Genomic DNA, 27,922 nt, shown 5'->3' on the forward strand with positions numbered 1-27,922 from the left:
AAGTGATGCAATTAGTCTTGTTGTAAGGATGTGAAAGGGATTGGAGTGCAGGAAATTGGCAGGATCTTCAGTGTAAACAGGAGTCACAGTGAGCCAGCAGTGATTCCAATGTTCTGGGGTATCTAGGCCCCCATGAGGATGGGTCCCTGACCATCTTTACAAACCTAACGGAGGGCTGGATATACATAGAAGCATCTCCCTCTGCTGTACAAGAGAGTTCAGCACACAGAGACCAGCATGGCAGAATAAGTAGAGATGAGTAGGCAAATACATGTGATCTCTTAAAGGGAGTCCCTAAGAGATTGCTTCCACAGTTCCGCTGCAAGGAGTCATGTGCCAACCCGTGTGGCTACAGAACTTTTCTGAGCAGTAGTTAGTAGCTGCGGGCATGTCCAATTCCCACAAATCCAACACTGCTCAGATTGGGGCATAAATTCCTCACTTTCTTCAGCTCCTCTGTAGTCTCCTGCCAGAGCAGTGAGACCCATACTCTCCTGCTCTCCAAGTAGTTGTACATACGTAGTTGTAAATTGTTTGCAGTTCATGAGTGGTTTTCATAGTTGAGGGTCGGTAGGAAGTCTCTTTAATTGTTGTGTGCTTTGGTACGTAGGATTGCTGTGTGTGGAGTTCAGCTCACCTCTTTGCAAACAGCTTTTCTGTCTCTCTAGGTTATTATACAGCTCTATCCCATAGCATCTGACCTCACAAATATTCACGACTTATCTTTGCAGCATCCCTGTGATGTAGGAAAGTATTCTATCCATCTTGCACATGGGGAATATAGGCCCAGAGAGATTAAGCCATGGTCCCACAGGAAATCTTTGATATCCCTGCTATTCGAGTCCTTGGTTTCACTCAGCTCTGCTGATGGCCTTCAACCCCAATCCACAGCACCCGCTGCTATTCCAGTCCTCCTCAAGTAGAGCTGGGAGTTTTGCCAGGTCATGTGGTGGGGCACCCTCCCCTCGAGACAACTACAGGGTCATTGCATGCAAGATCTAGTCCGGTGTTCATGTTTGTTTCAAGACTCAGTTTTGCACTCTGCTGAGGGGCCTGCACATTGTCTGCAGCATAAATCCAATTAGAACAGTGGAACGGTGCAGTTAGTCCCTTGAGCCAGTAACACCACGTCCCAAAGGCCAGGGCCTGCAGTTTTTGGAGGATGTCTGCCTGTCTGAAGACACTGGCTGTTAATGATTGTGGGAATGCCACTATCTACCCTGGTTCCTGCAGGGCTGCTCGGAAGAGGGTTCAGAGGTGATGGGAGAGGAAGCTGCTGACTAAAGCCTTCTCTTGACTAAGAAATGTGTTTTTCCATATCTGTGCTACCAGTGGTGAGAGCATTAGTGGAGACAGCTGCAGACCTTTTTAGCAGCAGGTCCTCTAACCTGTGTATGCAATACCTATGCCACAGCTTACACTGCTTGTAGTACCTGTACAGGAGAATGCTTACAGATGGGCCTAGACTAGATGTATCCGTTCAGAAGAACCCGAGCCTGCTTGACTGGGTAGCAGTGGGTGTTTTGATGTCCAGGAATGACCTGCTCAGGTGTCTATGGAATACTCCTGCTGCTGGACAATGCAAGTCTGCAAGTGAGATTCCCCAGGGCAGGCATAGAGTGGTGAGCTAGGAAGGAATGCATTGCTTTTCCAAGGAACCGAAATGTTCCTGTGGAGCAGTTCTTTACCACATGGGATTTGCCTTCTTAGAAAGAAGCCAAAGCCTTTCCATGCACCTGGGCTTAGAGGTCGATTTGTTATGTTATCATTGCGCAGGAGCAAAGGAGTCTCTTGAGCTTCAGCAGGATCAGTGCTGGGGAAGATGTAAACCTGAAGAAACGTGGCGTGTCAGCCATTTAGATCTTGTTTTCCCTTCTGGGTGCTAGAGGGGCCGTCTCCAGTCCCCATTTCTGGTATGGTTCACCCTTTGGCTGATCTGTGATTCACCTGACTTGTTCTACTGTGACCCTAGGCAGCAGAATGATGCTCAGGGCTGAGAGTGGGCTGAAAGAGAAGCAGGAGGGGACCTCAGAGGCAGAGTTTGAAATAATCAAGCTTAGAGTTTGGGTCTTGGAACAGGGTGTGGGATCAACCCCAATTCTCCCTGCTTCTCAGCAGCAGCTGGACATCTTATTTCCTTTGACAGTCTTCAGAGGAAGGCACCCTTTAATCTCTTATAGGACCTGGCACTTCTATGCTACTGTGTTTCGGCCGGGCAAGCCCCGGTTAAACACTTGGTGTCCATACAGACAATGTTGCACAAGCTTTCCCACTGCTGCTGTGACTGAACTTGCCCTGAGTAAGGCTGAGTGCTCTTATAGCTTACACAGTTGCAGCGCCAGTGTGCATGGGAAATGTCAGTTTTGTACCTAAGGAGATTTCCATGGCCCGTGCCTGAGTGCAAACACGCAGTGGTGGCAGTTCCTGACCTGGTGAGATGAGGAGCTGTTGTCTCCTGCTCCAGTGTCAGGTGATCAGGTGTGTGTCCTTTGGGACCTAGATGAAGGTGCTTTATTGCCAGAGGGCTGGAAAACTCTGCCTTTCCTCTCCTGGAAAAGTGAGTCATTGTGTGAGCAATCTCCTCCTGGCACAGTCACAAAGCCAAGGCCACAACAAGGGCTGCAGGGTTCCCTCCCTTGGCTACATGAGAGAGGGAGGTGACTAGATTCTCCCTTTAATCACGACCCCAGCTTGGCAGGTGGGTTCTTGCCATCAAGTTTTTGCCCCAACCCCAGCTCTGGATCCCATATGTGCTGTTACCAGACCGGCCCTATCTGGGAATCTGCTCTAGTAAATCAAAAATGATTGTGGGACATGCTGGATCTCTGCACAGCTCATGTGTTTCTGTGGATTTCAGGGGCTCCCTGTGTGGACAGTGTCCAGAAATTCCTCCCAGGCTCAGTGGGTGTGGTAGGCTTGGGGAGCAGCCTCCAATCAGGCTGTGGTATGGGCAGCTGCCATTCTTGAACTGGAAGGTGTAACTGAAAGTGGCCCTGGGGAGGCTGCTGGCTTTGTGGTGCTGTGGGGGTGGGGCGTGTGTTACAGGAACAGGCGGTGAATCGGCAGCCTCTTACTCAAGGCATTCTTGGAAGTGCTCTTGGTCTGAATTAGGAAACCTGCGTCTATTCAGGGACTAGGTGGTTTTTAAGCTATAGCTTCTCTGCTGTGTTCTGTGTGTGACTTGTGGGCTGGGAAAATGCCTCTGTCGTTAGGACTCACATGTGCCCTGCTTAGCAGAGAGCAAGCAGTTCCCTTACATCAGCTTCTGTCCAGCAAGTGGCCTGTCAGGCTCCCTTCAGCCATAGCTTAATAGCACCTCTGGGCGCTCTTCCACCTTCCATCTTACAAACGCTGTGACGTGCCTGAGAACCAGGCCTGGGCTTGTGAACTGCCTTCCTGGTTGCATGACACCAGACCCTAATTCCGTTTATATCTGGCAGGGTTTGGGTTTCCCTGGAGCTTTAGGGTATGTTTCTCTTGTGACTAGAGTTGGAAGAATGAAGAGGAGCTCTCCAGTATCTTTGTTTGGAGACTGGGAGTCCCAGGAAATTGGATTGTGCTGTGCTATAAATAGGAGCAGTTTAATTTACCCTCTGGTGATGTTCAAGGGGAAGAGTGGATGCGATCATTTGTACCTGCCCTATTGGTAACAATCTTGTAGGAATTCACTGGCCAGAGCCAGCCAATGCCATTGTTCAGAGTCTTCATGGTGCCATCTCTTGCAGACTCTGCCCTCAGGACTGGGTAATGTGACTTACTAGCTCTCAGTCCAAGAGATTTTTAGATGTAACCTGGGGGCGGGGGGTGAAATTGGGCTTGTGCCCCTGCTATGGTATGGGTTTTTTTTCTTGCCTGGTGGAGAAGGTCCGAAAGCCATTATAAGCTTCAGAGAAAAGGCAAGGCCGTCTGCACACATGCACTGATTCCATTCAAAGTTTGTGGAGAACTCCAATGAAAAAGTTACAGAACTTCCCAACCACAAAAACCCGGGAAAAGTCGCTAAAGATGAGGCTGTTCTTTGCCAGGGTATCTGCTGCTTACTTAGAGAAATTGGAGGGATGTTATTCAAACCCTTTCATAACAGCTGACACCAGTGACCTGATTACCACAGTGCACGATGTTACCTTTAGATAGTGATGCACTGAGCCAATTTCCCTTGCACACAAGCTACTGGCAGTTGAGAGATACGATAAGGGAGCTGCTCACTCCCACCTGTAGTAAGGAGAAACAGAAGTGTAAAAATAACACAGGGGTGAGGTCCAGAATGGCGCTTAGTCCTGTTGCTGCCAGTGCAGTGGGCCTTTGGCTCCACGCAGGGAGGAACAGCCCCTCAGTGCAGGCTTGGGGGTGGATGACATGGCGCAGAATATGCTGCATAGTCCTCTGTTTCAAGAGGGCAGATCTGCTAGAAGGTGGGAGGGGCAGCATTAAGGATGATTGTTTTGTAGATGGACAGATTTTTGGGTTGCATGTTGCTGTTCAGATGTGATATCTCTCTAGGGGAGCATTGAAATAGCCATGTTTCCAGAATATCTGCCTGTGTTGGGGGGGAGGGGGAATGGAAACTGAGTCAGGATTGCGGTGCAGATCTCCAGGGCCTAGGGGATCAAGAGCTCTCTTTCCAGTCACTGAAGAGAATGCTGCAGACACATCTCTCCAAGGTATTTCCTGTGTGGCCTTTCTTTATTGGATACTAGCCATTTAGGGTTATGTTTGGAGTCTTCACGGGTAGAGCTGCTGTGTAGTGTATTAGGCTTGTCGAAATGATAGTGGTTACCCTTGGGAGAGTCGCCGATGAGACCCCCCTCAGAGTGCCAAAGCCACGTTGTCCCCCAGAGCACACACAGTAACAAGTGTAGAGAGCCAGAGCCAGCCGTGGCAGAGGGCTCTCCAGGGCTCCGCAAGGCTAAGCTGTCCATAAGGAAGCATCTCTGTTTCCTGTCCGCTTGCTTTGTGTCATGACTACTTGCCATTCCTGTAAATCTAGTAAAGCTTTTAAAAGAAATGAAAATCATTGAATAAGAGCAAGTGTTGGAGGCTACCATGGTCACTTCCCTTGTCTGCCCTATTTCCTTTCCCCCTCTTTTCCTGCAGGCCTCTGGCTGTACTTGGCAGGAAGCAGTCTACCCTGCCTGACTCTGATTGGCTCTCCTAATTTTGGGTACAGGTCGGTTCATCGGGACCTGGAAGCTCAGGTTGCAATAGTGACAGAAAATCGTGACCTGCAGCAGCAGCTCCATCAGGTTGGTGGCAAATATGCGGAGGTTTCATAGGGTGGGGGAGTGTTGGTGAGATGATTGCTTTAAAACTCTTCAACTACTAGAACTTCAAACCTTCCCTAGCACAGGAGAACTTGAGGAACTGTCAGTTAAGTGACTATTGGTGAGCTGTTGGCTACAAGTGCCCACTTCTGGGAACTAGAGGCCATAATGAGAATGCACAGCTGAATTTGGCCCTGGAGATTCACCAAACACAGATGAGCCATTCAGAGTAAAGCTACTTATTCTCGTACACGCTGCACATTCATGCCTTGCCTCCATGGCTTGGGCATCTGAGCTTGCGGAAATGGAATTCAGGTTCACTGAGTTGCTGACCTCTCACTTGTAAAGTGCTTTTATCAATCTACTTGCAACCAAAAGTGTCTCTAACCCCATGTAAATATTTATATAAACCCTACCCTGGCTGCCTTCAGAGAACTTCTTCTTCCCCAGGATTTGGGGGCTAGAGACGGGAAGGGGATCTGCACTCAGCATCTCCTCTACAGTAAGAGAATTTCTGTCCTCCTCTCAGGGAGAAGTGTGGTCCTATTTTTAATCCTGACCGTAGGCTCTTTTCCAGTGGTTTAAAGACCAGTGTTCCAGTTTAGTGTATAGTCAGCTGTAAAGGGGTGGGCAGCTTGGGTTGTTTGGTATCTTCTTGTCTCCTCTCTTAGATAGTTTTCTCCAACTGACCTGCTTTTCAATCTAGTCCTGGAATTGGCATCACCCCGAGTAATTCCTGTGATACCAAAGTGTTCAGCAGTGAAGCAAATTGGATCAGTGCGTGAGTTTTATGTGATGCTTTGCAAAACATGTATTGGATAAAACTCAGACCTGGCATAAGGCTCTGCCTGCATAAAAATCAATGGGAATTGCATCTCTTACCCCAGAGCTGAATTTGGTCCACTGAGTCAGCCTTGTATCTAATCCAGCAGGGTTCTCTGTCTTACTGGAAGAGTCACATGAATGTTTCACTTTATTTGGCCTGTATTTGTTTTTATCTGTAATGAGAAAAATCCGTGAAAATATTTTTGTAACAAAGGGATTGTGTAAAGCTGAGAAGGATGACTGCAATGACCCAACAAAGCATTTTAGCTAAATGCATATGGCTGAATCGCCCCAGTATACTAGAAGTGACCTGGAATTTGACCACCTGTTTCATTGCTGTTTGTGATCTTTGTGTGGAGACTGTTCTGTGCTGAGATGAAATCTAACAGACCCTCTAAGGAATCAGTCTCTCACTTCGTCCTTCCATTGTATGCTGGTTGGAATAAGTGTTAGAGACATTGTGCTGTTTTGTGAACCCTATGCAAAGCTCTCAATGAAGACTTCATTTCCAAATCTATGAACAGTTGAGGGGTTTGGATCTTCCCGTATTGTGAACCCTAGCATTAAAAAAACATGAGAACCTAAACTGTATTTAAAATATCTTTGCCTTCTCTTCTTTGAACCTGTAAGGTTCATGTTTTCATGCTTTTCTTCACAACCAAGAGGGTAGAAACTTATTTTTTTAAATGAAAGTTGAGATTTTTCCAATTCCAAGGTGCATCTTTAAGAGCAACAAATATTGTGAGCTGGTAGTACTGTTCATTTGTGAAACTCCTGTCCAGTGTGTATTGAACAGTTCAGTGTGAATCATTTCTCGATCATCTGCCTTGATTTGATGTGGGGAGGCCCAGTTGGCATTATGGGAGATAAATCACCTGCCTCACATATGGTAACTAAGATCTTGTAGTCCTATCTGTAAGTAAGGCTAACAGAAAAAGCACAGCCTCTGGGGCTACATAGTATTACATTACAGATTTGGATGGGGTGTCTGAGTCCCTTCTCTTCCCTACAAGAGACTGCCAGTCTTGACCTGCCTTTTTTACCCTCAGTGCAGCATGGGATCACCCCCTGTTCTGACACCCCTGCAATGGGGGGAAAGCAGCAGGCTTCATTTTGTTGGTATTTGGAACCTTTGTCACTTTTAGTTTGTTTCCTTTGTTGCTGATTTGTCAAATAACAAATTAGACAAACAGTCTCCTGTTAGCACAGGGGCTGGTGAGACAAATGCCTGACTAATGTATACTCCTCAAACGACTGACCTTCGGGTACCAGTAGGGTGGGGGCTGCTGTGGAACTCCATATGACTACCCAGGCCTTTCATTACTGCAGTCCTGTACATTGTATTGTTTGAGATGTTTCCAGTGCAGATTCCTTTAGTCTGAAGGAAATTGGTGATACATTTTAATAACCACTCTATACCTGTATTGTAATTGACAGCATGAACTAGAACCCACATTAAGCGCTTTGCAGCATTGTTGCAAAACATATGGACCGATCACTTTTCAAACTAACTCATCTCCGGCCATGTTTTTCAAACCAACCCAAGGTCAGGGGTTAGCCCATGTTGAAGTCCAACTTTCACTTCAAAAAGGAATGCTGGAGAAGATGCTGAGCAGTCCCAGATGGCTTTCTGGCTGCTGCAGTGAGAGAACCAAAGTAAATATTTTGTTACGAGTTTTGAGTCTCAGTACAAATAACTGAACTGCACCTAGACTATCGGCATGAAGTGATTGACACCCTGCCTCTAACGGAGGGTTTATAGTGGGATTTGCAACACTCTTCATTTCTAAAAGCAGGCTCGTTACTGCCAGAATCTTTTACATTCAGCCCTTTGTGTTTATTTCCCATAATTTGTGGTTCCTTTCCTGTTGTGTCAAAATTCAGAGTGCTTACGGGCTTTCTCACAGGGAAAGATTTCTGTAATCTGTGGAGTAGAAATTGAGGTATTTTGCTACATCTGACAAACGTCCTGCTTCTTGTTTGCATGTAGAGTAAAACCAGAAACCTTGCTAGTTTTGCAGAAAGAGCCACTTCTGCCTTTGATCAAACCACTATTTTTCATGTGCTATGTGAAATGTCTATTGTAACAGAGATGGTTCACTTCCTCTTCCAGTTGTATTGTTTATACTTTAAAGGCACTTAAGCATTTCTGGTAATTTAATTGAAATCATGACTGCATATTCATTTGAAAACACAACACTAGAGCTGTGTCTAGGATGAGTTCTGCAAACCAGTCTCTTGAGATTAAAGTCAGGTTTCCTTTTCAGGCAATTACAGCTAGGGGTTTGACTTATGTTATTCCTATAACTGTAGTTTAGTTACGTAATTAGGGATAGTTGTAGGGCCTGATCCTGCAAAGCCACCCACCTTGGGCCCTTTGAGTTCCAATGTTCAGGTTCTGAGTACATTTCTCCAGAATGTGATGTGAATGTGGCTCTTCAGAATGCAGCTGTCAAGCCTCAGGGGCAGCTGCCATGTGACATTCCCCATGCTCACAGCTCAGTGGCTGGGCTACTTGTCTACAGTTCACAGCACATGGAGGGGCAGGCTGGATTCTTAGCCCCTGATGTGTGTGCAGCCCTATGAGAGAAGGGTGATATGCCTCTCTGGCCAGGCAAAAGCTGTGACTGTAGGTGCACCAAATCTGGCTAGGGTGCCAGATGATGTGAGGGCGCAATGGTGAAACTGGCTTTTGGGATTTTGTCTTGTAGGAGCAGGAGCAGCTTTACCTCAAGTCAGGCGTCGTGTCGTCCTCTACATTTGAACAGCCAACCCGCTATGTAAAGCTGTGGGTGAAGCTGGTAACGCCTCTGATTAAGAACTTCTTTTGAAAGGAGAAAGGATCTTCCTCTGGGTGAGTCTGAAGTTTTGCTCCAGGAAGAACTAAAGCTGCAGGAAATGATACTGAGATGATTGCACTTATTAATGCAGCGGGAAGAATCAGCCCAATGCTTCCCTTGCATGGGGAAGGTTTTCAGTGCAGTGTGAAGCTCTTTCCTGAGGGCCTATATTCGATTTCCATTTGAGTGGGTTATATCTCCAATGCATGTCGTAGTCTAGCAGTAACTAAGGATCCTTTTCAGGAAGTGGGAGGCAGGAGTCCAAGTTATCCCCATGCATTGATAAGACTTTCTCTTCTGCAATGGCGACTTAACCTAGGGTCAGGCCTAGATTTTACCCTGGCCAGCCAATGGGAGACACTGTGGGGAAATCTAAGCTGCTCTCCTGCCTGAGTTGGGATTAAAGAGGGGAAAAAGTCAGCATTACCTCTGGCTTTTGCTTTGTAAGAATGAGGTCTCCTCTAAAATACCTTTATCACATGAATGTTGGCTGACACAAGGCCATTTGCTGTCTGTCTTCCTATGGCGGTGGACTCACTGATCCAAGACTTTTCACCCAGTTAATCCCCTAGACTTGGTGAAAATGCCAACTCAGACTTCAACTTTTGCCAATTTTCATTCCCAAGACCCTTAGTGCTGGAGCATGTGTATGTGTTTTCTGGTCCTTTACCTTCACTCAACCCTCTGGTTCTGGGAGCCCAGATTGCTTGCTCTGGGTAAGTGCCAGCCACCTGCCACATCAGGGTAACTGGTTCTAAACTTCCTCTGTTTCCAGGGATTGACGAACCAGGACTACTGAGGCCTCATAAATGGCCAGGCCAGCCTTGGGCCACAAGCAGCCTGGCAGTTGCCTGTTGCCCTGAGCATTCCTTCACAGCTCTCCCCTCTCGGCCAAAGTCAGTGTTGAAATAGAAGATGCTGAAGCACTGGGGTTTTATCATTTTGTCTTCAGGCAGTTGAGTGGTGCTAGCAGATGTTAAATAACAAACTACTCCATACAGAAGGGAGAGGGGGGTTGGGTTCTTCCGGGTGGTCAGCCCCTAACTATCAGTGCTGAGCTGCCTGGCCAGGCGGCAATAGCAGTGGCATGAAGGCGAACCCAAATCCTTTATGCTCCAAACAGCTACACCAAGGGAGCTTGTCCCTGCTTCTGCCACAATGTTCCCCTCGGGGGTGAGAGGGGAGTTCGCTTTCATGGTCCCTGCACACAGTACCAGCCGTAAGGGGCCTCCTAGCCACTGGTGACGGGCCTTGCCACTCCTAGTGCTTTGGAGAGCACCATTTCTCACCTTTTTTCTCTCTCGTTTCTCATGAGTCTTGTAACGACTCTGGCTGTATTTCAAAGGCTGGCTGTAGTGTGTGGCCTTGTCTGACACAACTGCACTTCTGGGAGCATAGGGACAGATAGACATCACATCCTAGAAACAGAAGGACATGTGCTTCCTGACTGACTCCCCCCCTCCCCCCCCAGCTAGAAAAATGGGTAGTAAACAGGGAGCATGGCCAGAGTGTATTCTTTATGCAGCCCTGTGGGACAGGTGCTGGAAGGCTTAATAGCAGATGCCTAAAGGTTGAGCGGGGTGACCTGTGTGCACGTTTCCACTGCTGGGAAGTAGAGGATAGCACAGAGGCTGTGCAGAGCGGTAGCTAAGGCACTGGACAGTGTCGGTACCTGGGCTCTCTTCCTGGCTCTGTTTCTCCTTCACTTTTTGTCTGGTCTGTTTACGTTGGAAGCTCTTTGGGGAAGGGACTGGAACTCCAGCACATAGGAGCACTGAACAGGCACTGAGGAATCCAGACGGCCACATACAAACTTTGGGTGTCTTCACTACTAAATGTTAAAGCGCTTTAACGTGGCCGTATAGTCACGGCACCAGTGCTGTGAGCACTGTAAAAACCCCACCCCCAGGAGGGGAGTATCTACACTGCCGCTTTACAGCACGGAGGGGGGTGTTTTTTCACCCCCCTGAGCAAGAAAGTTTCAGCGCTGTAACGTGGCGGTGTAGACAAGGCCTTTACTTTGGCTTCCTCCTTCTCTTCGGTGCTGGGCCTGTAGTGCTTTACTGTAACCTGCCTTGTGGAGTTCCCCACGGCTGGCACCTCTCTGATGTGTATTGTGACACCAATCCACCGCTGGCCAATTGTTTTATCTACCTGAGCACTAACACTTTCATTTCATGTTTATCTTTTATTGTCACTATTAAAATACTTTAGGGCAGACAAAAAGCTGGGTGGACTTTCTGACGAATGGGATTAGTGTTGAGCTGGGTGGTACTTGGGCATGTAGAGCAAGTACTTTGCAGAGGCAGTAAAAGTTTAAACTTGTAAGAGCAAAGCAACAGCAGCAAGAATCCACTTAGCTGGCTTCTCTTTTGTCTTTAGATTGAAGGTCCAGACGTAGGTGGGGCCTCGCATGCGAGTCTTGTAGACTGGGCACTCGTAGACGTTCTTGGTGTCCATACGGTCCACAGGGATGGCTCTGATGAAGATGACTGGCATCGAGGGCGTTAACTCCTTCAGCCGAGCGTCTGTGATGACACCACTAGGAATGTCCCACCGAGCACCTGCAGTGTTATGGCTTAGTCAGTATACCAGCTGCCATGGGGCTTTTTCAGTCAGAAGGTTCTATTTGCTGGGGGGAAGAGTTCTCCTAGAAGCATGGTTAAGGGTCAGCTGGAGGACCAAAGGGCTGTACTGAAGTAGCCTGGGCTTAGTCACCCTTAACAATATTACTAAGGATAAGATCTCTAACTACAATGGTCAATTCTGTCCTTACTCTCCCCCCCAGCGCCCATGTCAGCGGAGACTGCACAGCTTGGGGAAGAATGGTAAACATGGAAACTCTCCCATAGCATCTGCTGCGCATGGACCTAAGCTTGACAGTACAGTGATCCTGCCAGGGCCTCATCCCTCTGGGTTTATTAGCTGTAAGGGACCTCAAACTACAGCTGAGAGAATATTCCCTGAGTCCAGTCACAGCTTCCCTATGAGACCCCAATAACATCAGCTGTCTCTGCTCTGAGGTTCACCTGTAGCTGTCTTAATTTCCAAAATAAATACATACGAATGCTCACTGTCTGTTAGATGAGGGCTGCCCTCTGCTGGCATGTTTCTGACAATGATGCACAGTAAAGGCAGCTGCTACCCAAACTGAACCTGGCGGCTCTATTAATGGATTCTGTTTATTGCCAAATAAATGAGAGCTGGCTCCAGTTCACACTACACTCCTGCAGTGCTGACAAACATGACATCAGTTATTCCTCGACTACTGCTTGGGAAAGGCTAATTGCTACTTTATTACAGTAATAGGTGCATAAGCATTAACTAGGTAACTATCTGTACGCTACCTTAAAGTTTAGCAGGGACACAATGGGTATTAAGCTGCAGGAAATATCAGCACTGAGATAGCTTCCACTTTACCTGACACTGTGCTGAGTAGCGCTCACAGGTGGGGTGGAATCATTGTTGCAGCAGAAAAGTACAGGGACAGAGCAGGGCTTGGAGATTAGAAAGATGCACAGTGTAAACCCTGCTAGAAACTGCTGCCTCAAACCAAGCCAATTTAGGAGTGAGGCGGAAGGGCCTGGATCACTTACTGTAGGGCAGGAGAGCAAAGGCTGAGATGGTTGTGGAGAAGATCAGTACATGGTAGCAGGGTGCTGGAGATTAACATTCAATGTTCAAAAATAGGTCTGAGGAGCAAAAACTGTACAAATGCAGATTGCACAGCATTTGCCTTCAAGAAGGGGAGCAGGGATAGCTCAGTGGTTTGAGCATTGGCCTGCTAAACCCAGGGTTGTGAGTTCAATCCTTGAGGGGGCCATTTGGGGATTGGTCCTGCTTTGAGCAGGGGTGGGACTAGATGCCCTCCCGAGGTCCCTTCCAGCCCTGCTAGTCTATGATTCTAAGTGTGTGCTGGGCTAATTGTTCAGGCGTGGGTCTGCCAAAAAGAGGTGGTCCTGTACCTTCCATGAACAGCCCATGCACATAGGAGCCTTCTCGGGGTGGAGCCGTCATATCCTCCCGGTTTTTCTTGGTCACTTCCACTGAAAGACACATCTTGTCAAGTGGCCATTCATTCTTTCTGGCCATAGACTGCATGATAGCTGTGAGAAAAGACTGGGGATTGAAGAAGCCTGCCAGCCACACTGTTGTGGGTAGTGCAAAGTCAGTCGTCCAGGCCTCTAGTTCCTGAAAAATAAAGCAGCAGCAGTTTAAAGCCAAGTACATCGGCTGTGGTGCATCTGTTGAATTGGTGGAGTGATCCATTGGACTTGTTACTACATTTACTCCTGTAATCCATTTTGGGAGAACTGTCTTTACAGCCCCTCTTTGATTTAAGACCCCCATCTTCAGTGGATTGCAATTTCAGGAGGGCCAAGTTGTGAAAGTAATGGCATGTGGCAGATAGAGAAACACCTGGAGTAAGTTTCCAAAGAACAACCCTATCTCAGCAGAGCCCCTCTTGGATCTGCGATGCTGCAGGTGGACAGGGTCGTCACCAAGGAGAAGGGCACCAAGCTGAGACTCTTTGGAAAAACTAAGGCTTTGTCTTCAGTGAGGCTTTGCATCAATTGCTACCACTGCAAACCTCATGTGCAGGTGAAGAAGGTTGTGCTTTGCACCAGAAAATCTTTGTTGGTGCAAAGTGCAGCTGTCATGAGCTACCTTTTGGGGTTTGTACTAATGCAGCTCCATTAAGTGGCTGGACATTAAATGCTGGAATCAGGGCAAATTTATAATGAAGATTACAGATTTAGAATTACTGTTTGGTTCTCCTATGGCACCTCCCACACTGGTTTGTAATGCCAACTGTGTACTTGAGAGAAGAGCTACACTCCACCTTCCCTGCTTCTTCGAAAGCCCTGAATTCCAGGCACGAATTGAGGCAAGAGGGGCTTGCCATCTCTTTAGACCCTCAGATGAAGATGTAGCCCTGGCTCCTAAGTGCACTTAGCCCTTATCACTTCAGCACTGTGCTTTCAAGCCATGGTGGTGGTCTCAGCACCCCCAGGTTCTTGCAAAGCAAGCTAGATTTTCTGGGCTTTTGAGAAGTGTTTGAGCTCTGATGCTCCTTTTAGTACATAATTTAGATCCTTGCAAGCAATGCAAAGCACCTTCACATGCCCAGCCCTGGCCAGACAGCAATATATGTTCCATGAGCAACAGTTTGAAGGGAGATCTTTGGCCCACGAAGAGCCATGAAGAGAGGCTGGAGGTGTAGCAGACTCACCCGGACCCGGAGCAGTAGGTCAGCATACCAGGCTCCCAAGCCAAGTAAGGAGGGGTAGGCCCGGTTTGTCCAGAATTCGGGCACGTTGTCATAGAAGAGAGCATTAGACAAATCCTCCATGTCTGTTGTGATTGTCAGCTCCCCCTTCGAAAGGAAAAGAACCGTGCTTTAGTTAAGCAAGAACTGGCCCACTGTGATGAGAGCAAAGCTCTCGCCAAGATGGCACCCTGCAGGTCGGTCACAAAGGGCTCAGCGACTGGTTCTGGAGTTGGGAACATTAAAGCTTGGTTTACTGACAGGGCATTTTCCATCAGCCCTGGGTCTGTCTTTAGTCTCCGCCAACAGAGAGGGCCCCATCCCTTACGCCTGGGGCTCTACAGCAAGTCCAAGGGAGTTCAAATTCCTGTTAGAGATTTCTTCCCTGAGAAGTATTGGTGGGGACACAGAGCAGCTTTGCTATTTTTTTTGGAAACAAGCCAGCATTTTAGGCAACTGGGACATAGCCTGTCTTACATGTGCCTTTTCAGTGCTGACCTAAGGCCTCAAAGGCTATCTCAGCAGAAGCAACTGCCCATCATCCCATGGCCTCTGCAATCTGGCTCAGTCTCCCTCAGTGTAGGTGTTTGTCCCTTTGTGCATGTGCACCTGCGCACTCAGCTTTTAGGCTGCCGCAAACCTGCAGGAGTCACAATGAAGGAGAGAGTAGTGTTGGCTGCCTTAGAATGACCTGTAGTTAGAATGTAAGTTGTAGTGGGTGGCAGAAGAAGAGAAACTCATAGTAATCCAGCAGCTCACATTACCTTGGTACTAAACCTGAATTGAACATTTAGTTCCACTGACTTTGTAAAGGCTGGTATATTGAAAAAACCCAAACACACACACACAACCCAACAACCTTACCGAAGTTACTACCATGGTGTAAAACAGTATCGATGTCACACACCTTCAGCCCCAAATTTAACTCTTTCAAAGAGCGTCTCATTTCATTTGTCAAGATGTTCATTCTTTCACATTCCTGAAAGGCTACCACGACATACGGGGTCTTCTCTGCTGCTTTAGCCATGATTTCCAGCATATTAAATGGTTCGGGTAGCTTGTCAATGATTTCATCTAGGACTTGCTTGACCTGTAATACGTAACACCATCAAACATCTTTAGCAAGGGAACAAATTCCACGTACAGGGCATGTAAAACGTTGTTCTTCCACTGATTTAACATTTTCAGTCTCCTGAAAGAATTTATCACTAACCTTTAATAGCCTAGAATTAAATTGGCAAATGAACTTGGTCTGTAGAGTCCACCAGAGCCTTAGAATCAAGAGAGCAAACTGGGCAAGGCCGGACTTGCCCCTCCACAGGCTGGCGCTCAAAACCATCAAGGGTTGAAGTGGCTCCTGTTCCATTAAGTAACGAAGCTGGTGCTGCTCCCATGACTCTGTGGCTGAGTGGCATGGTACAGCAAGAACCCAGCACCTTTCAGCTCACCCAGGGGAATGGCTGCAATATCCACTGCCTGATTAGGATATAGCCCACTGTGACCACATGCTTTGCATGTTGTACGCGCCACATACCTGTTTATTGGCAGCCAAAGGGATATGAGCAGAGGTCAACAAAGAAGTGGAATGCAGCCTTAAAGACAGATTGTTCTGGGGAAGATGAGGTTTAGCAGCTGCCTGCGTTTCATTTTTATGATTACAAATTTCACCTGCTCATAATCAGCCCATAAGTACTCTCTGCCACCTACCTCAAAGTACAGTAACTGAGCAAACTCCCCACATCACTAGTAATATTCATTATTTTACAGGTGCAGTGCTAGAATCATAGACTTGTAGGCCTGGAATGGACCTTGAGAAGTCTTCCAGTCCCATCTCCTGCACTCCAGGCAGGACTAAGTATTATTTAGACCATCCGGTGTTTGTCTAACCTGCTCGTAAAAATCTCCAGTGATGGAGTCCACAACCTCGCTAGGCAATTTATTCCAGTGCTTAACCACCCTGACAGTCAGGAAGCTTTTCCTAATGTCCAACCTAAACCTCCCCTGCTACAATTTAAGCCCATTGCTTCTTGTTCTATCCTGAGAGGTTAAGAACAACAATTTTTCTCCCTCCTCCTTGTAACAACTTTTTAGGTACTTGAAAGCTGTTATCATGTTCCCCCTCCCGCCCTGTTGTCTCTTCTCCAGACTAAACAAACCCAATTTTTTTACAGTCTTCCCTCAGAGGTCATGTTTTCTAAACCTTTAATCATTTTTATTACTCTTCCCTGAATTTTCTCCAATTTGTCCACAGCTTTCCTGAAATGTGGCACCCAGAACTGGACCCAATACTACAGTTGAGGCCTAATCAGTGCGGAGTAGAGCAGAAGAATTACTTCTCGTGTCTTGTTTACAACTCTCCTGCTATTACATCCCAGAAGGATGTTTGCTTTTTTGCAACAGTGTTACATTGTTGACTCATATTTGGCTTGTGAGCCACTATGACCCCAGGTCCCTTTCCGCAGTACTCCTTCCTAGGCAGTCATTTCCCATTTTGTATGTGTGCAACTGATTGTTCCTTCCTAAGTGGAGTACTTTGCATTTGTCCTTATTGAATTTCATCCTATTTACTTCAGACCATTTCTCCAGTTTGTCCAGATCATTTTGAATTTCAATCCTGTCCTCCAAAGCACTTGCAACCCCTCCCAGCTTGGTGTCGTCCACAAACTTTATAAGTGTACTCTCTATGCCGTTATCTAAATCACTGATGAAGAGAGTGAACAAAACAAGACCCAGAACTGATCCTTGCAGGACCCCACTTGATATGCCCTTCCTGCTAGTAGAACTCTGGATCCAAAACGCAGGTGGATAATGTGCTTTGGGAACTCTGGTCCCACTGTCTCTTTATGCCCAGCGGTGGGGGTGAGCAGCTCCCAGATGCTTTAGGGCTCTTGCAAAGCTGAGTGCAGGACCTGAGGCGATGGAAAGTGGCTGCCAGCCAGTGCAGCTGGAGGAGGGGTTGTAGCTTTGGAAAAAGGAAGCCAAAGAGATTAACCATTTCCTCTCTCTCCTGCCTGTAATAGTCTCTGCCGAGGTTTGGCCCTCAGCAGGGCTGTGGGGTATCCCACCGCCTCGCTCTGGTCTGCCGTCAGTCCTGGTCCAGCGGTAGTGTGGGACAGCAAACACACGGTTAGGGGCTCAGGCCCGTAAGCAGGGGATGAGCCCTCAATCAGGGCAGAGCAGTAATCATGCAGTCTGGAGCCCAGGCCCTTAAGCAGGGGTTGGGTCAAGGAGCAAGAGGTCCCAGCCTCTCTAGGCCAGGGAAAAAAGGGGGAGTCTGCCACCCAAGGTGTGGGTGGCAGGGGGGACGCAGGCCCTCCCACTCCACTGCGTCCCAGCCCGGGGCCCTAGTAGCGGCGGAAACTCGCTGCTGTCAGTGGGGATCCTGGCCGCAACACACTGACATAGGCTCTGGCCGTGCAGCAGCCAGACTGGGGTCAGCTGCCCTCGGGCTACTTCCACACTCCCCCTCGTAGGGTACCTGGGCCGTACTAGTGTCCTCGGTGCTCTCCACCAGCATCGGTTCCTCTGGGTAGGAAACGAAGGATATGCTCGGCTCCTCCTCGGGATAGCTGGAAAGGGGCAGGCTCGGCTCCTCCTCGGGGTAACTGGAAAGGGGCAGGCTTGGCCAGTCCTCCTCAGGGTACCGGGCGAGGGGTAGGCTTGGCCGGCCTGCTGCTGTCTCCCAAGCGGGCGCTCAGCCACAGATGTCTGCTCTCTCCACCGGCTTGTTCTCCACTGAGCTCTGCAAGCGGGCTTTTATACTTCCGGGTCGGCGCCGTGACCTCTGAGGGGCGGGCGCCGGACCCAGTGGCTCCGCCCACGTTGGTGTTAGGGGAGGTTCAGCCCTCAGCGGGGCTGTGGGGTATCCCACCGCCTCGCTACACTGCCCTACTGAATAATGCAGGAGGCTGCAACTCTCTGCAGCCGTAGGCAGGCGTGCCCCTGTTCAGTTACTGTGCTAGTCCATGGTAACGGTGGGAGGGAGAACTTGGTCAGGAGCACTGAGGCACAAATGTGCTTAAGAGACCGTTGGAGGTTCTGTCACTGGCGGGAGATGAGGCTGTTACAGTATGGAGCCTCCCCTTAGTTGGTGTGTTTGTTTCTTTGAGAACAAACCCGCAGCAGATGAATTCCTGGTTAGCACCAAAGGACAGAAACGTTTCCTACCTTTTCCTCTCGGGACACACCCGTCCCGCCTCCAGCATCAGACTCCTTAGGCTGCATCTCCAGAACTGTACGGAAAAGCTTTTCAGACGTGACAGTGAGGAAGCCAATTTCGGCATTGGGGTGGAGCCCGTAAAGGTACGGGCTCTCTGGGGGGAGGTTCTCATCAATGTATTCATGATAACCCTAAAAGACAGGGCAGATAGCAAACACTGAGTGACTAGACCCCTATTCCTAGACGAGGCTTTTAAGACCTTTGGGCTCATCTAGCCCCACTCCATCATGGACTAGGAGTCTTTGGTGTTCCCGCCTGGAGAATATCTAAACCATCTCTCAGTCTCCCACTGAGGGTGCCGTAGACCTACTGCCCTCCCTCCCTAAGAAGTTTTTACTCATGTCCTTCCTCAGCTTTCTCCTGGTTTATTACTGAACTGCTTTTTCTTGTCCTGCCACTCTCCCTCTGGGAATCTCTCCAGGTTTCCATGGACTCTCCCCAGTGTCTCCTTATGTCATCTTTACAGGGTTCTTTACAGGTTTTGCAAGGCAGTGCTCTTATCACACATACATCCCCAAGAGAGCCACAGCCTTTTGACAGCTGCAGTGAACTGTGGAGCTCTCTCCCCATAGAAGAGAAGAGCCTTTCCTCACCTTGTAATCCGAGTTGGGTGGAACTAAAAACCCTGGAGCCAAGGCCATTTCTCCCTCCAGCATCTCCACCCGGATGTATTCTCTCAGGTAAGTTCTACACAACCTGCGATCCCAGTCATCTGTGATGTGTCCCCCATACATAATTTCACCAAAGAGATAGCGAAGATCGTCCCATGGAACCTAGACAAGATGCCGACTCAGTGCAAAGTGATTTCTATAGAATGCGTGTTCTGAAAAGTCCCAGACAGCAGCGGGAAGCTTCACATGTCAAGTTAGCTTTGCTGTGCCCTCACCATGCAAGGAGCGAGCCCTTGGAGTCAGTCACACATGAACAGCTCAGCATCAACATCGGGGGGGAAGAGCAGCATGGAGCCGTCACTTTCTTGACCATGTTCACTGGGGATTTCACCCCTTCCCCAGCACAAAGACAGCCCCCCAGAGTGGCGGATGAGCCTTGCCTCTAGATCATGTCTCTTTTCATCCCAACTGAATTTAATTAAGCTTTTGCCACTTCCATAAGGCCGGGAGTGTGCTTAGGGTTCCCATCTGTCCATATTTCCCCAGACATGTCCGGCTTTTTTGTCTTTAAATAGCCGTCCAGGAGGAACTGGTAATAAGGGTAAAAGGTCCGGGATTGTTCCCCCTCCCCTCCCTTCCCCTCCCCTTTCCCCCATGCAGAGTGCGGCGCGGCTGATTGGGCGGCTGGGTTTGATTGAGCTGCTCCCATTGGCCTCCAGCAGCCAGAGCCCCTTCCCCCCCCGCCTCAGCACTCTGCGGGGGTGGGGCTGTGCGCTCTGCAGCCTGGCAGCTGTTTTGCCTCCACCTGGCGCCAGCGGCTCCAGCGGCATGGTGGTAAGGGGCGTCCCGGAGGAGGATTGGATGAGTCGGGAGTTCTGGGGGTAGGGGTCTGTCAGGGGGTGGGGAGAGGTTGGATGGGGCGTGAGAGTCCCGGGGGTCTGTCTGGGGGCGGGGGTGTAGATAAGGGTTGGGGCAGTCAGGGGTCAAGGAGCCCCCGGCAGAGCCTTCTTCAGTCCAAAGGTTGTTGGAGCCCTGTGCTTCCACAATGCTCCCCCAACCCAAGAATCATAGAATCACAGAATATCAGGGTTGGACGGGATCTCAGGAGGTATCTAGTCCAACCCCCTGCTCAAAGCAGGACCAATCCCCAACTAAATCATCCCAGCCAGGGCTTTGTCAAGCTGGGCCTTAAAAACCTCTAAGGCAGGAGGCTGGGAGGGGGGCACGAAGGGCAGGTCTAAGCAGCACCCTGCGTTTCCCCTGTAGTGCTGCTTTTTGTAACCTGGGGACAATCAGTCTGACTTGCCGATGTTAAACAAGCACGTTCTAACCTTGACATTAGCCTCCAGGTAATTATACAGCACGTTGATGGATATAGTCAGATCTCCATTGTTGAAAGGATAAGACCGATTCCAGCCCTGCGCACCAAACTTACGCCTTTCAGCTACCACCGCATGAAAGTAGCAGAGAGCAAACAAGATGCACTTGAATTCAATTTCTTTGGTGCACATTTCTAAAGTGTCCTAAAGCAGAAGAAAGAGGAAAAGAACATGCTTGTGTGCAGAAGAGGAAATGTCCCCAATGGGTGTCTGAATATAAAAACAACTTCTCACAACTAGCCAGCAAAGACGGAGCTGAACCTTCTTTACCACAAAGTGCACGTAGGTGTCTCAGCTTACGCACGCTCTCAAAAGCTCACGTGTAGGCTCAGCAACATTCACTGCTGCTTGCCCAGAATTTACTCATAGTACATTGAAATGTGTGAGAGGGAAACTCCTGGCCTCGTCCACACACCTTAATGTGATGTGTTTATAATCTGATGAGAAATGACCTCTTAATTCTAACTGTCTGCTCGTTTTAAACTCTTGCACTCTATCAGTGAGTTAAAAATAACCAAAATCTCAATCATAGTAATTACTACTACAGCTACTGGTCACACGGCTCTGTGAAAGGTTAGTTGTGGTGCTTCAGAAGCAGGCAGTAGAGGCATATTTTGATCAGTCTTCTTCCTAGAACTGCATTATCTGTATTGTCTCTGATACTTAGGCACACCAAGGTGACCTACAATTCTTCCTTTCAGAAGCTCATCTTTTGCACCAGGCCCAACAATGCTCAGATATAGGAAAAAAGCGTTAAGTATAAACCCTGCCATGTTTTCTTCTAAGCAAGTCCAAGTTACCTAGTCATCCCTCTGCTCTCCTAGCCAGTACGTAGCTTACACTGTATCACAGGCCTGCACAACTCGTAAAGCGGCGAGGGCCATATTACTCCAAAGAAAATAGCTGAGGGCCGAAACCCCCCGGCCGTGCTGAAACAGGCCCCCCTCTCCCCCCAGTGCCGCCGAACCCCGTCCCCTCCCAACCCCCCCAGCCACGCCGAACCCCGTCCCCCCAATCCCCCCAGCCCTGACCCCCAGCTCCGAGCACAGCCCCTCTGAGCTAAGCACCCCCCGACCCCATCCCCCACCCAGCCCTGACCTCAGCTCCTAGCCCAGCCCCTCTGAGCTGGGAATCCCCCTGACCCCAGCCCCCGTGAGCTGCGGCTCGAGCCCAGGCCGGGTGCCTCTCCCCTCGCTCGGACTTGCCGGCTCTGCCTCGTGCCCAGTGCTTCCCGCCTCAGCAGCCCCGGAAGTGACGCTGGACGCCAGGCAGGAGGAGCGGGAGACGGAGACGTGGGGGGGGAGGGGGCGACCTCACCGCCCCACGCGCTGCGCTCTGACCGCCCTGACAGTCAGAAGCGCAGCTGCCGGGTTCGCCCCCTGCCCAGGGGTGGGGGAGGTCGGGCCCCCCTGCCCCGGCAGGGGGAGAACCTGGCTGCCGCGCTTCTGACTGTCAGGGCGGTCAGAGCGCAGCGTACGGGGCTGTGAGGTCGGGCACCCCGGGCAGGGGGTGAACCCGGAAACCGCCCCCCACCGCTTGCCCGCGGGCCGCACAGTGGGCCCACGTGGGTCGCGTATTGTGCAGGCCTGCTGTATCATGTAGTGTGAAACCAATTCAGACAGTTTGGAGAACACCAGTAAGCGAAACACCTGTACAATCCCAAAACACTCAACAAGAATGCTGCGCTCTATTAATAAATTGGAGACCTCATCTGTGGTGAAGGGCCCTTCCCTGCACTTAGTACCTGTGTCTTTGAAGGCCAAGGGCAGTAGGGCCCTTAAAAAGCTTCACCTGGTGGAAAGATTCTACCAGTTCTGGAACTGGCTGTGGAACATTCTAAAGGTACACACCATAGCATGCTGCAATTTTCTATTATTTACAGGCAGAGAAGAAATGACTCTTGCAATGACAGACTATAGTATATTAGCCTACAAATAGAAACTTGCAGCCAGGCAAAACACACAGCTGCAGTACAGTGCTTGTATAATCAGAAAAAAGAACAGGAGTACTTGTGGCACCTTAGAGACTAACAAATTTATTAGAGCATAAGCTTCCGTGGACCCGAAAGCATCGAAAGCATGTTATGCATCCGAAGAAGTGGGCTGTAGTCCACGAAAGCTTATGCTTTAATAAATTTGTTAGTCTCTAAGGTGCCACAAGTCCTCCTGTTCTTCTTTTTGCGGATACAGACTAACACGGCTGTTACTCTGAAACCTGTATAATCAGACAGGCTTGGCATGATCTCACCTCTTAACATCCCCATCACTAGCAGCTTTACATTTAATTATTTTTTAATATTGCTGAACAGGACTGTAAAGATTACAAATTTGCTCTGTCCCTAGTAAAATCTTATGTTATGGGAACACTGATACTAGGAACACCCAGAGATCTTTAGTGGACATCACAAGGGTACCTTTTCCAGTACAATGCAGAAAGCACGCAAAAACCTTTGAAAAAGCCCTGTAATTAATGCCAATGTGGCGAAGATGCCTTTATGAAGGGCATCAGTATGAACTAGTGCACTGAAAAGAACAGAGCTAAGAGGAGTCAGACTAGATGACTTAGGGGTAAACTATGAGTCTAGACTCTAAGAAATCCATTTCCTAGGCAGGCTGCACTCTCTCTCCTGGGGAGAAAAGCCCGAAAAGAGAGAGGCCTTACAACTTCTAATAAAGAGCTGTGACTGCAGAAAAAAAGTATAAAACAACAACAAAACAAACCCAAACAGCTTAAAAAAAAAAACAACCAAAAAATCAATCCTGTCATCTGAATACCTGAGTAAAGAGATCCAGTGCTTTGTGCAAGTTAGCATGCATGCCAGTTGGTGGCTCATTGGTAATTTTAATGGCATTTTCGAGGAGTCCTTGAGGAATAATATGCGAGTCTGGAGTGGGAGCAGGTTCTGCACTCATGAACACCCTGTAATCCTCGTGGCTGCCAATGCTATATCTCTCAACCTTCTTATCCAGAGTGCTCAGCCACTTTGCAACCAGGTGGATATTCTGCAACACACACAATTTGACTTTACTTCTTGCTCCTAAATTTGAATCCCGTACGGCCGAAGTCCCTCACAGTGCTAGGTGGGAAGTGCTGTGCTGGAGGAGGTGATGCTATTTCACATCTCTTAGGCCTAGCAGCCCTGAGTTGTTCCCTGTTGTTTCATTGGGATGTGATACACTGACAAGGCCCCATGCTTCCTCTGGTGACATAATCACCTGTTTAGATTTGACGCAGGTCAGTGGAAGCTGCCCACCAAATACTGTAGTCAGTCTCCTAGGGTTTGTACCCATCATCATCTTTTAACATTTGGATGAATAGCCTGGAAGGCCAGAAGAGACCATGAGCAGCATCCAGTCTGTCCTCCCGCATAACATAGGCCACAACTTCTGGTGGACGTAGAGCAGTGGCTCTCAACCTTTCCAGACGACTGTCCCCATTTCCGGAGTCTGATTTGTCTTGCATAGCCCAAGTCTCACCTTACTTTAAAACTACTTGCTTACAAAAATACAAGTGTCACAGCGCACTATTACTGAAAAATTGCTTATTTTCTCCTTTTTAACCATATAATTCTAAAATAAATCAACTGGAATATAAATATTGTACTTAAATTTCAGTGTACAGTACACAGAACAGTATACACGAGTCATTGTATGAAACTGTCGTTTGTACTGACTTTGCTGGTGCTTTTTGTGTAGCCTGTTGTAAAACTGGCCAAATCTCCAGATGAGGAGATGTACTCCCGGAAGACCTCTGTGTACCCCCAGGGGTACGTATACCCCTGGTTGAGAACCACTGATGTAGAGCACCTCTTTAGAAAGAAATCAAGCCTTGGTTTAAAGCTTCCCAAGTGATGGCGTATTCGCCAGTGTTTTTCACTGAAACATTAGACGTCCTTTACTAGATGCTATACAGGACATGCTTCTCCCAGCACTGTGCTGCTGTATCAGCTGGATGGCTAGCCATTCTCCGGGGCCCTAATGCACTGCCTACCGCCACAGTGGTCTTAGCTTCTGCTGGCCCATGGGAGTTAAAGATCAGATGCAGCAAATCATGCTGGGTGGCAGGTGATGAGGTAGAGAGGTGATGTACTCCAGAATCTAACCAACCAGGAAGTTGGGTAACATGATGGCTGAAGGCATTCAATACAGACAAGCGCGAGGTAATGCATTTAGGAAAGGACAGTTCACTTTGAGAGGAGAGGCAGGACTTTTGAACAACGTGCGTTATGTAGAACTCTTTGCACCGACATGGAGAATTTCTGAATGTAGAATGGGCTGCTCTAAATACTATTAGATCACGACAGAACCCACAAAGCTACAGCAGAGAACCGACAATGCAATGATGCGTCTAATACCTGCAGAATGACCCAGTGTCCTTGAACAGCAGCCACATCCAGGGCATTTTCTGCCACAACTTCCTGTCCTTGCCCTAGAGACACATTATGGATTTTGCCGTTGTCGATGGTAAAGCCTAGCTTTCTTCCTGGGGGGGAAGCCACAGGAACACATTAAAATTAAACAAATAAAAATAAATAAAAATACAAAAATTGCACGCAGTGTCTGCTCTTTATTGATAACGTCTTCCATGACTACCCTGCTACAGACCCTACTGTTAGTGAAGGGGAATATTGATTTACCCAGTGCCTCTACGTCTTTCAGTGGGTCAACCCCTGGAGAGAGGATAAAGAATATTGCAGTGGATGGGCTGCTCTCTTCATATGATTTAGAAAATTCAACACTTCTGCCTTCTACAAACTTACTTCCCATCTTCTCTTCCACAAAGTTTCTGTGAAAAAGAAGTTGATGCACAATTAGTCCCAGACTTTTTATCCGATTTATTACAAATAACTTGCAGGGCTAGGCCATGTGTTTCTACAGTTAGCCTCGAAGGCAGATCAGGGCATAGGTTTTAAGTACTGTATGAAAACAGAAAATGTTCCTACAATGGCTCAGTAGGTGTTAAGGGCAGAGAGTGGAGCTGCAAATCAAAATAATGCACAAAAATTTAATCCGAGCAAGGAAATCCCAGAGAAGAGCGGATAACAGAAAAACTGGATTACACAGCATGCCTGGAGCACTTCTAAGGAAAGTATCTGGGCCAGATCTACACCATTGTCACCTTGAACCTTTAGCTTGTGTAACCCACACATCTCCTGGGTATGGTGTTCTGTCCCACCTGGTGGCACCAAGACCACTTAGTGAGAGAGATTAATGAGCCGGCTCTAGCTCAGGCTGTAGAGGCTCCAGGTTTGATGCCAGCCGCTGACAACCGGGGTCTGTAGGTGTTACACTTGCACAGGCAAGAGAGTTCCCATCCCCACCATAAAGAGGGTAGCTCCACACCTCCAGTGACTTTATACATCCCTTCAGTGTTCCCCCTCAGCATTGCCATCTGCCAGGGCAGCCTGGGCCAAACGAGAGTGTTCTGCCGAGTTCTAGTTGAACAACAACCTCAACAAGTGTCTGCTCTAGATACACAGCGGGGCTGGGGCGGGAAGCCCTAGCAATTGCAGTGGGCGTAGAGGAGGTCTCTGCGGTTAGAGCTGGCTGCAGAAAGGATGAAGCTGAGGTGTTGGGGTACATGGCACACGTTCAGGACCACCACGGGCGCTGGTGTGGCATGGGTGCCGGAAGCTGGATGTCTCTGGGCACATGTCCCACAGGACAGGCTGGCTCTTCACAAGCGGACGAACAACCATAACCCCCCTTTTTCAAACGCCCTTTTGGAAGCCTATTACCATGCGACAGGCCGCATGCCGTCAGCTCTGTGCCTCATCCCCATGCCGCAGGCAGGTGTAGTTACTGCACAGCTGCACGCTCCATCATGTCCCATTTCTACTGCACCACCGTGAAATGCCTCCCCAGAATCACTCCGCGTAGGCTTGCCAAGACCCTTCTGGGCACTGACGGCACGGGTCCCTCCAGGATCACGAGAGAATACCTGACTGCGTAGGTCATTCTGTCTGGCCTCATGCACCTCATCATACACAGCTTCTGCAGAGCTGATTTATTCTTCCACTCCTTCGGGAACACTTCCTTCTCTGGCGCCTCCGACTCAACAAATTTTTTCCATCGCTTTGCCGAACCTTCAATGTCACTGTCTAAATTCTTGAACTCATCCATATCTGAGAGGACCTTCAAATACAGGAAAAAAGGACCAGCTGCTTATGTGTTCTAGTGCCTCCTCCTGCTCTGTGACCCAGTGGGATTGACTTGCTGGAGACATTGTGGCTTTTCACAGGTGTGGCTGACAGTAGACTCAAGTGCTGAGTGTTTCGTACAAACTGTTGCCAGTTACATGCTCTAGCCCAACATCTGGTAGCCTTTTATTTTTATTTAAAGTTAATTTAAGTGATGTAAAATCACTGCCTACAGCTTTCTGTGGCATCATGCCTAGGCTGTGAGCTTTCAGTATAAAGATACTCAGATACTCTGTTGAACACTGAAATAATCAAGATATTTGCTGCCATCTGAGAAAAATAAGGTAAGATGTGGTTAGCATTGGATTCCTGTTGTGGAGGCTTGGGGGTTCTTGTGGAGCAGGTGGAGATTTTGTGATGCGCCCAAAATATGCTAACAATTTAGGCTGTGCAATTATGCAAGAAATGAGAGGCACATGAAGGGTCTGCTGTGATAATGGTGATCCATGTTCACCTTCCCTCCAGCCAGAAACCATCTTTGGAGACAGCTAATAGTGGTATGTATAGGAGAAACTTAAGAGGTAGACATGTCTGAAGCATAGAAGAGGTGTCTAAGCTACTGACGTGGCACAGCTGGTGGTGCTAGCCAGGGGCGGCTCTATGTATTTTGCCGCCCCAAGCACGGCAGTCAGGCAGCTTTCGGCGACATGCCTGTGGGAGGTTCGCCGGTCCCGTGGCTTCGGCGTACCCGCCGCCGAATTGCCGCCGAAGCCGGGGGACCGTTGGACCTCCCGCAGGCATGTCACCGAAGACTCCCTGACTGCTGCCCCCACAGCGACCGGCAGGCCGCCGCCTGCGGATTGCCGCCCCAGGCACGCGCTTGGTGCGCTGGTGCCTGGAGCCGCCCCTGGTGCTGGCCCAGCCAGGGAGGCAGTGTAGGCACAAGAAAGGGAAGGATAATATTTGTGTTGAAAGTATCATTTTTAAACTCTCAACATCAGGATCGGTATTTTTTAACACCGTCATGTTCTCCCTCTAGATCTTATTCCATTTGTTGACTCTGACTTGCCTTATTCTCTAGGAGTGAAACCGTGGCTCTCTCCAGCACATGCCCACTGAAGCCAATGGGAGGTCCCAGTGTGGAGCAGAGGCATACAGTGCAGCGGAGAGCTGCCACATGGCTGTGTGTATCTACTGGGCAACATCCGTAACTCAGGGGCCAGTCAAACAAACATGAACAATGTTGATTTTAACGCCGATACTTTCACAAACAAAAGGGACATTAGCCGCTGCCCGGAAACACCTCAAAGCCTGGCTTCTTAGCTTTCAAACGACACCAACGCGAAGATGCCTTCCCAAGTGATGCTGGGTTACACAGT

General features: G+C 48.8%; 2 protein-coding genes across 3 annotated transcripts in view; one reads left to right on the forward strand and one right to left on the reverse strand.

Annotated features, from left to right (window-relative positions):
* The window catches only part of PGS1 (phosphatidylglycerophosphate synthase 1), a 43,231-nt gene extending 25,337 nt beyond the window's left edge, over positions 1-17,894 (forward strand). Inside the window, exons 8-10 of one of the 2 annotated variants that reach the window (XM_054047809.1) lie at positions 5,095-5,243; positions 8,798-8,940; positions 16,447-17,894. In XM_054047809.1, the coding sequence (XP_053903784.1) occupies positions 5,095-5,243; positions 8,798-8,917 (269 nt within the window). In that variant the 3' untranslated portion in view covers positions 8,918-8,940; positions 16,447-17,894. Of the gene's footprint in view, positions 1-5,094; positions 5,244-8,797; positions 8,941-11,308; positions 11,398-16,446 lie in introns of those variants that run through there. The other variant, XM_054047808.1, reaches the window with a different exon arrangement.
* The window catches only part of DNAH17 (dynein axonemal heavy chain 17), an 87,542-nt gene continuing 69,961 nt past the window's right edge, over positions 10,342-27,922 (reverse strand). The window contains exons 70-80 of the mRNA XM_054047581.1: positions 26,345-26,538; positions 25,041-25,189; positions 24,759-24,886; positions 23,179-23,406; positions 20,357-20,548; positions 19,008-19,187; positions 18,363-18,545; positions 15,103-15,285; positions 14,160-14,303; positions 12,892-13,117; positions 10,342-11,490 (exon numbers count right to left, since the gene is read on the reverse strand). Of these exons, the coding sequence (XP_053903556.1) occupies positions 11,243-11,490; positions 12,892-13,117; positions 14,160-14,303; positions 15,103-15,285; positions 18,363-18,545; positions 19,008-19,187; positions 20,357-20,548; positions 23,179-23,406; positions 24,759-24,886; positions 25,041-25,189; positions 26,345-26,538 (2,055 nt within the window). The 3' untranslated portion in view covers positions 10,342-11,242. The remainder of the gene's footprint in view (positions 11,491-12,891; positions 13,118-14,159; positions 14,304-15,102; positions 15,286-18,362; positions 18,546-19,007; positions 19,188-20,356; positions 20,549-23,178; positions 23,407-24,758; positions 24,887-25,040; positions 25,190-26,344; positions 26,539-27,922) is intronic.

This window comes from Malaclemys terrapin, chromosome 13 (genome assembly GCF_027887155.1).
Source record: "Malaclemys terrapin pileata isolate rMalTer1 chromosome 13, rMalTer1.hap1, whole genome shotgun sequence".
In the NCBI taxonomy this organism is placed as follows: Eukaryota; Metazoa; Chordata; order Testudines; family Emydidae; genus Malaclemys; species Malaclemys terrapin.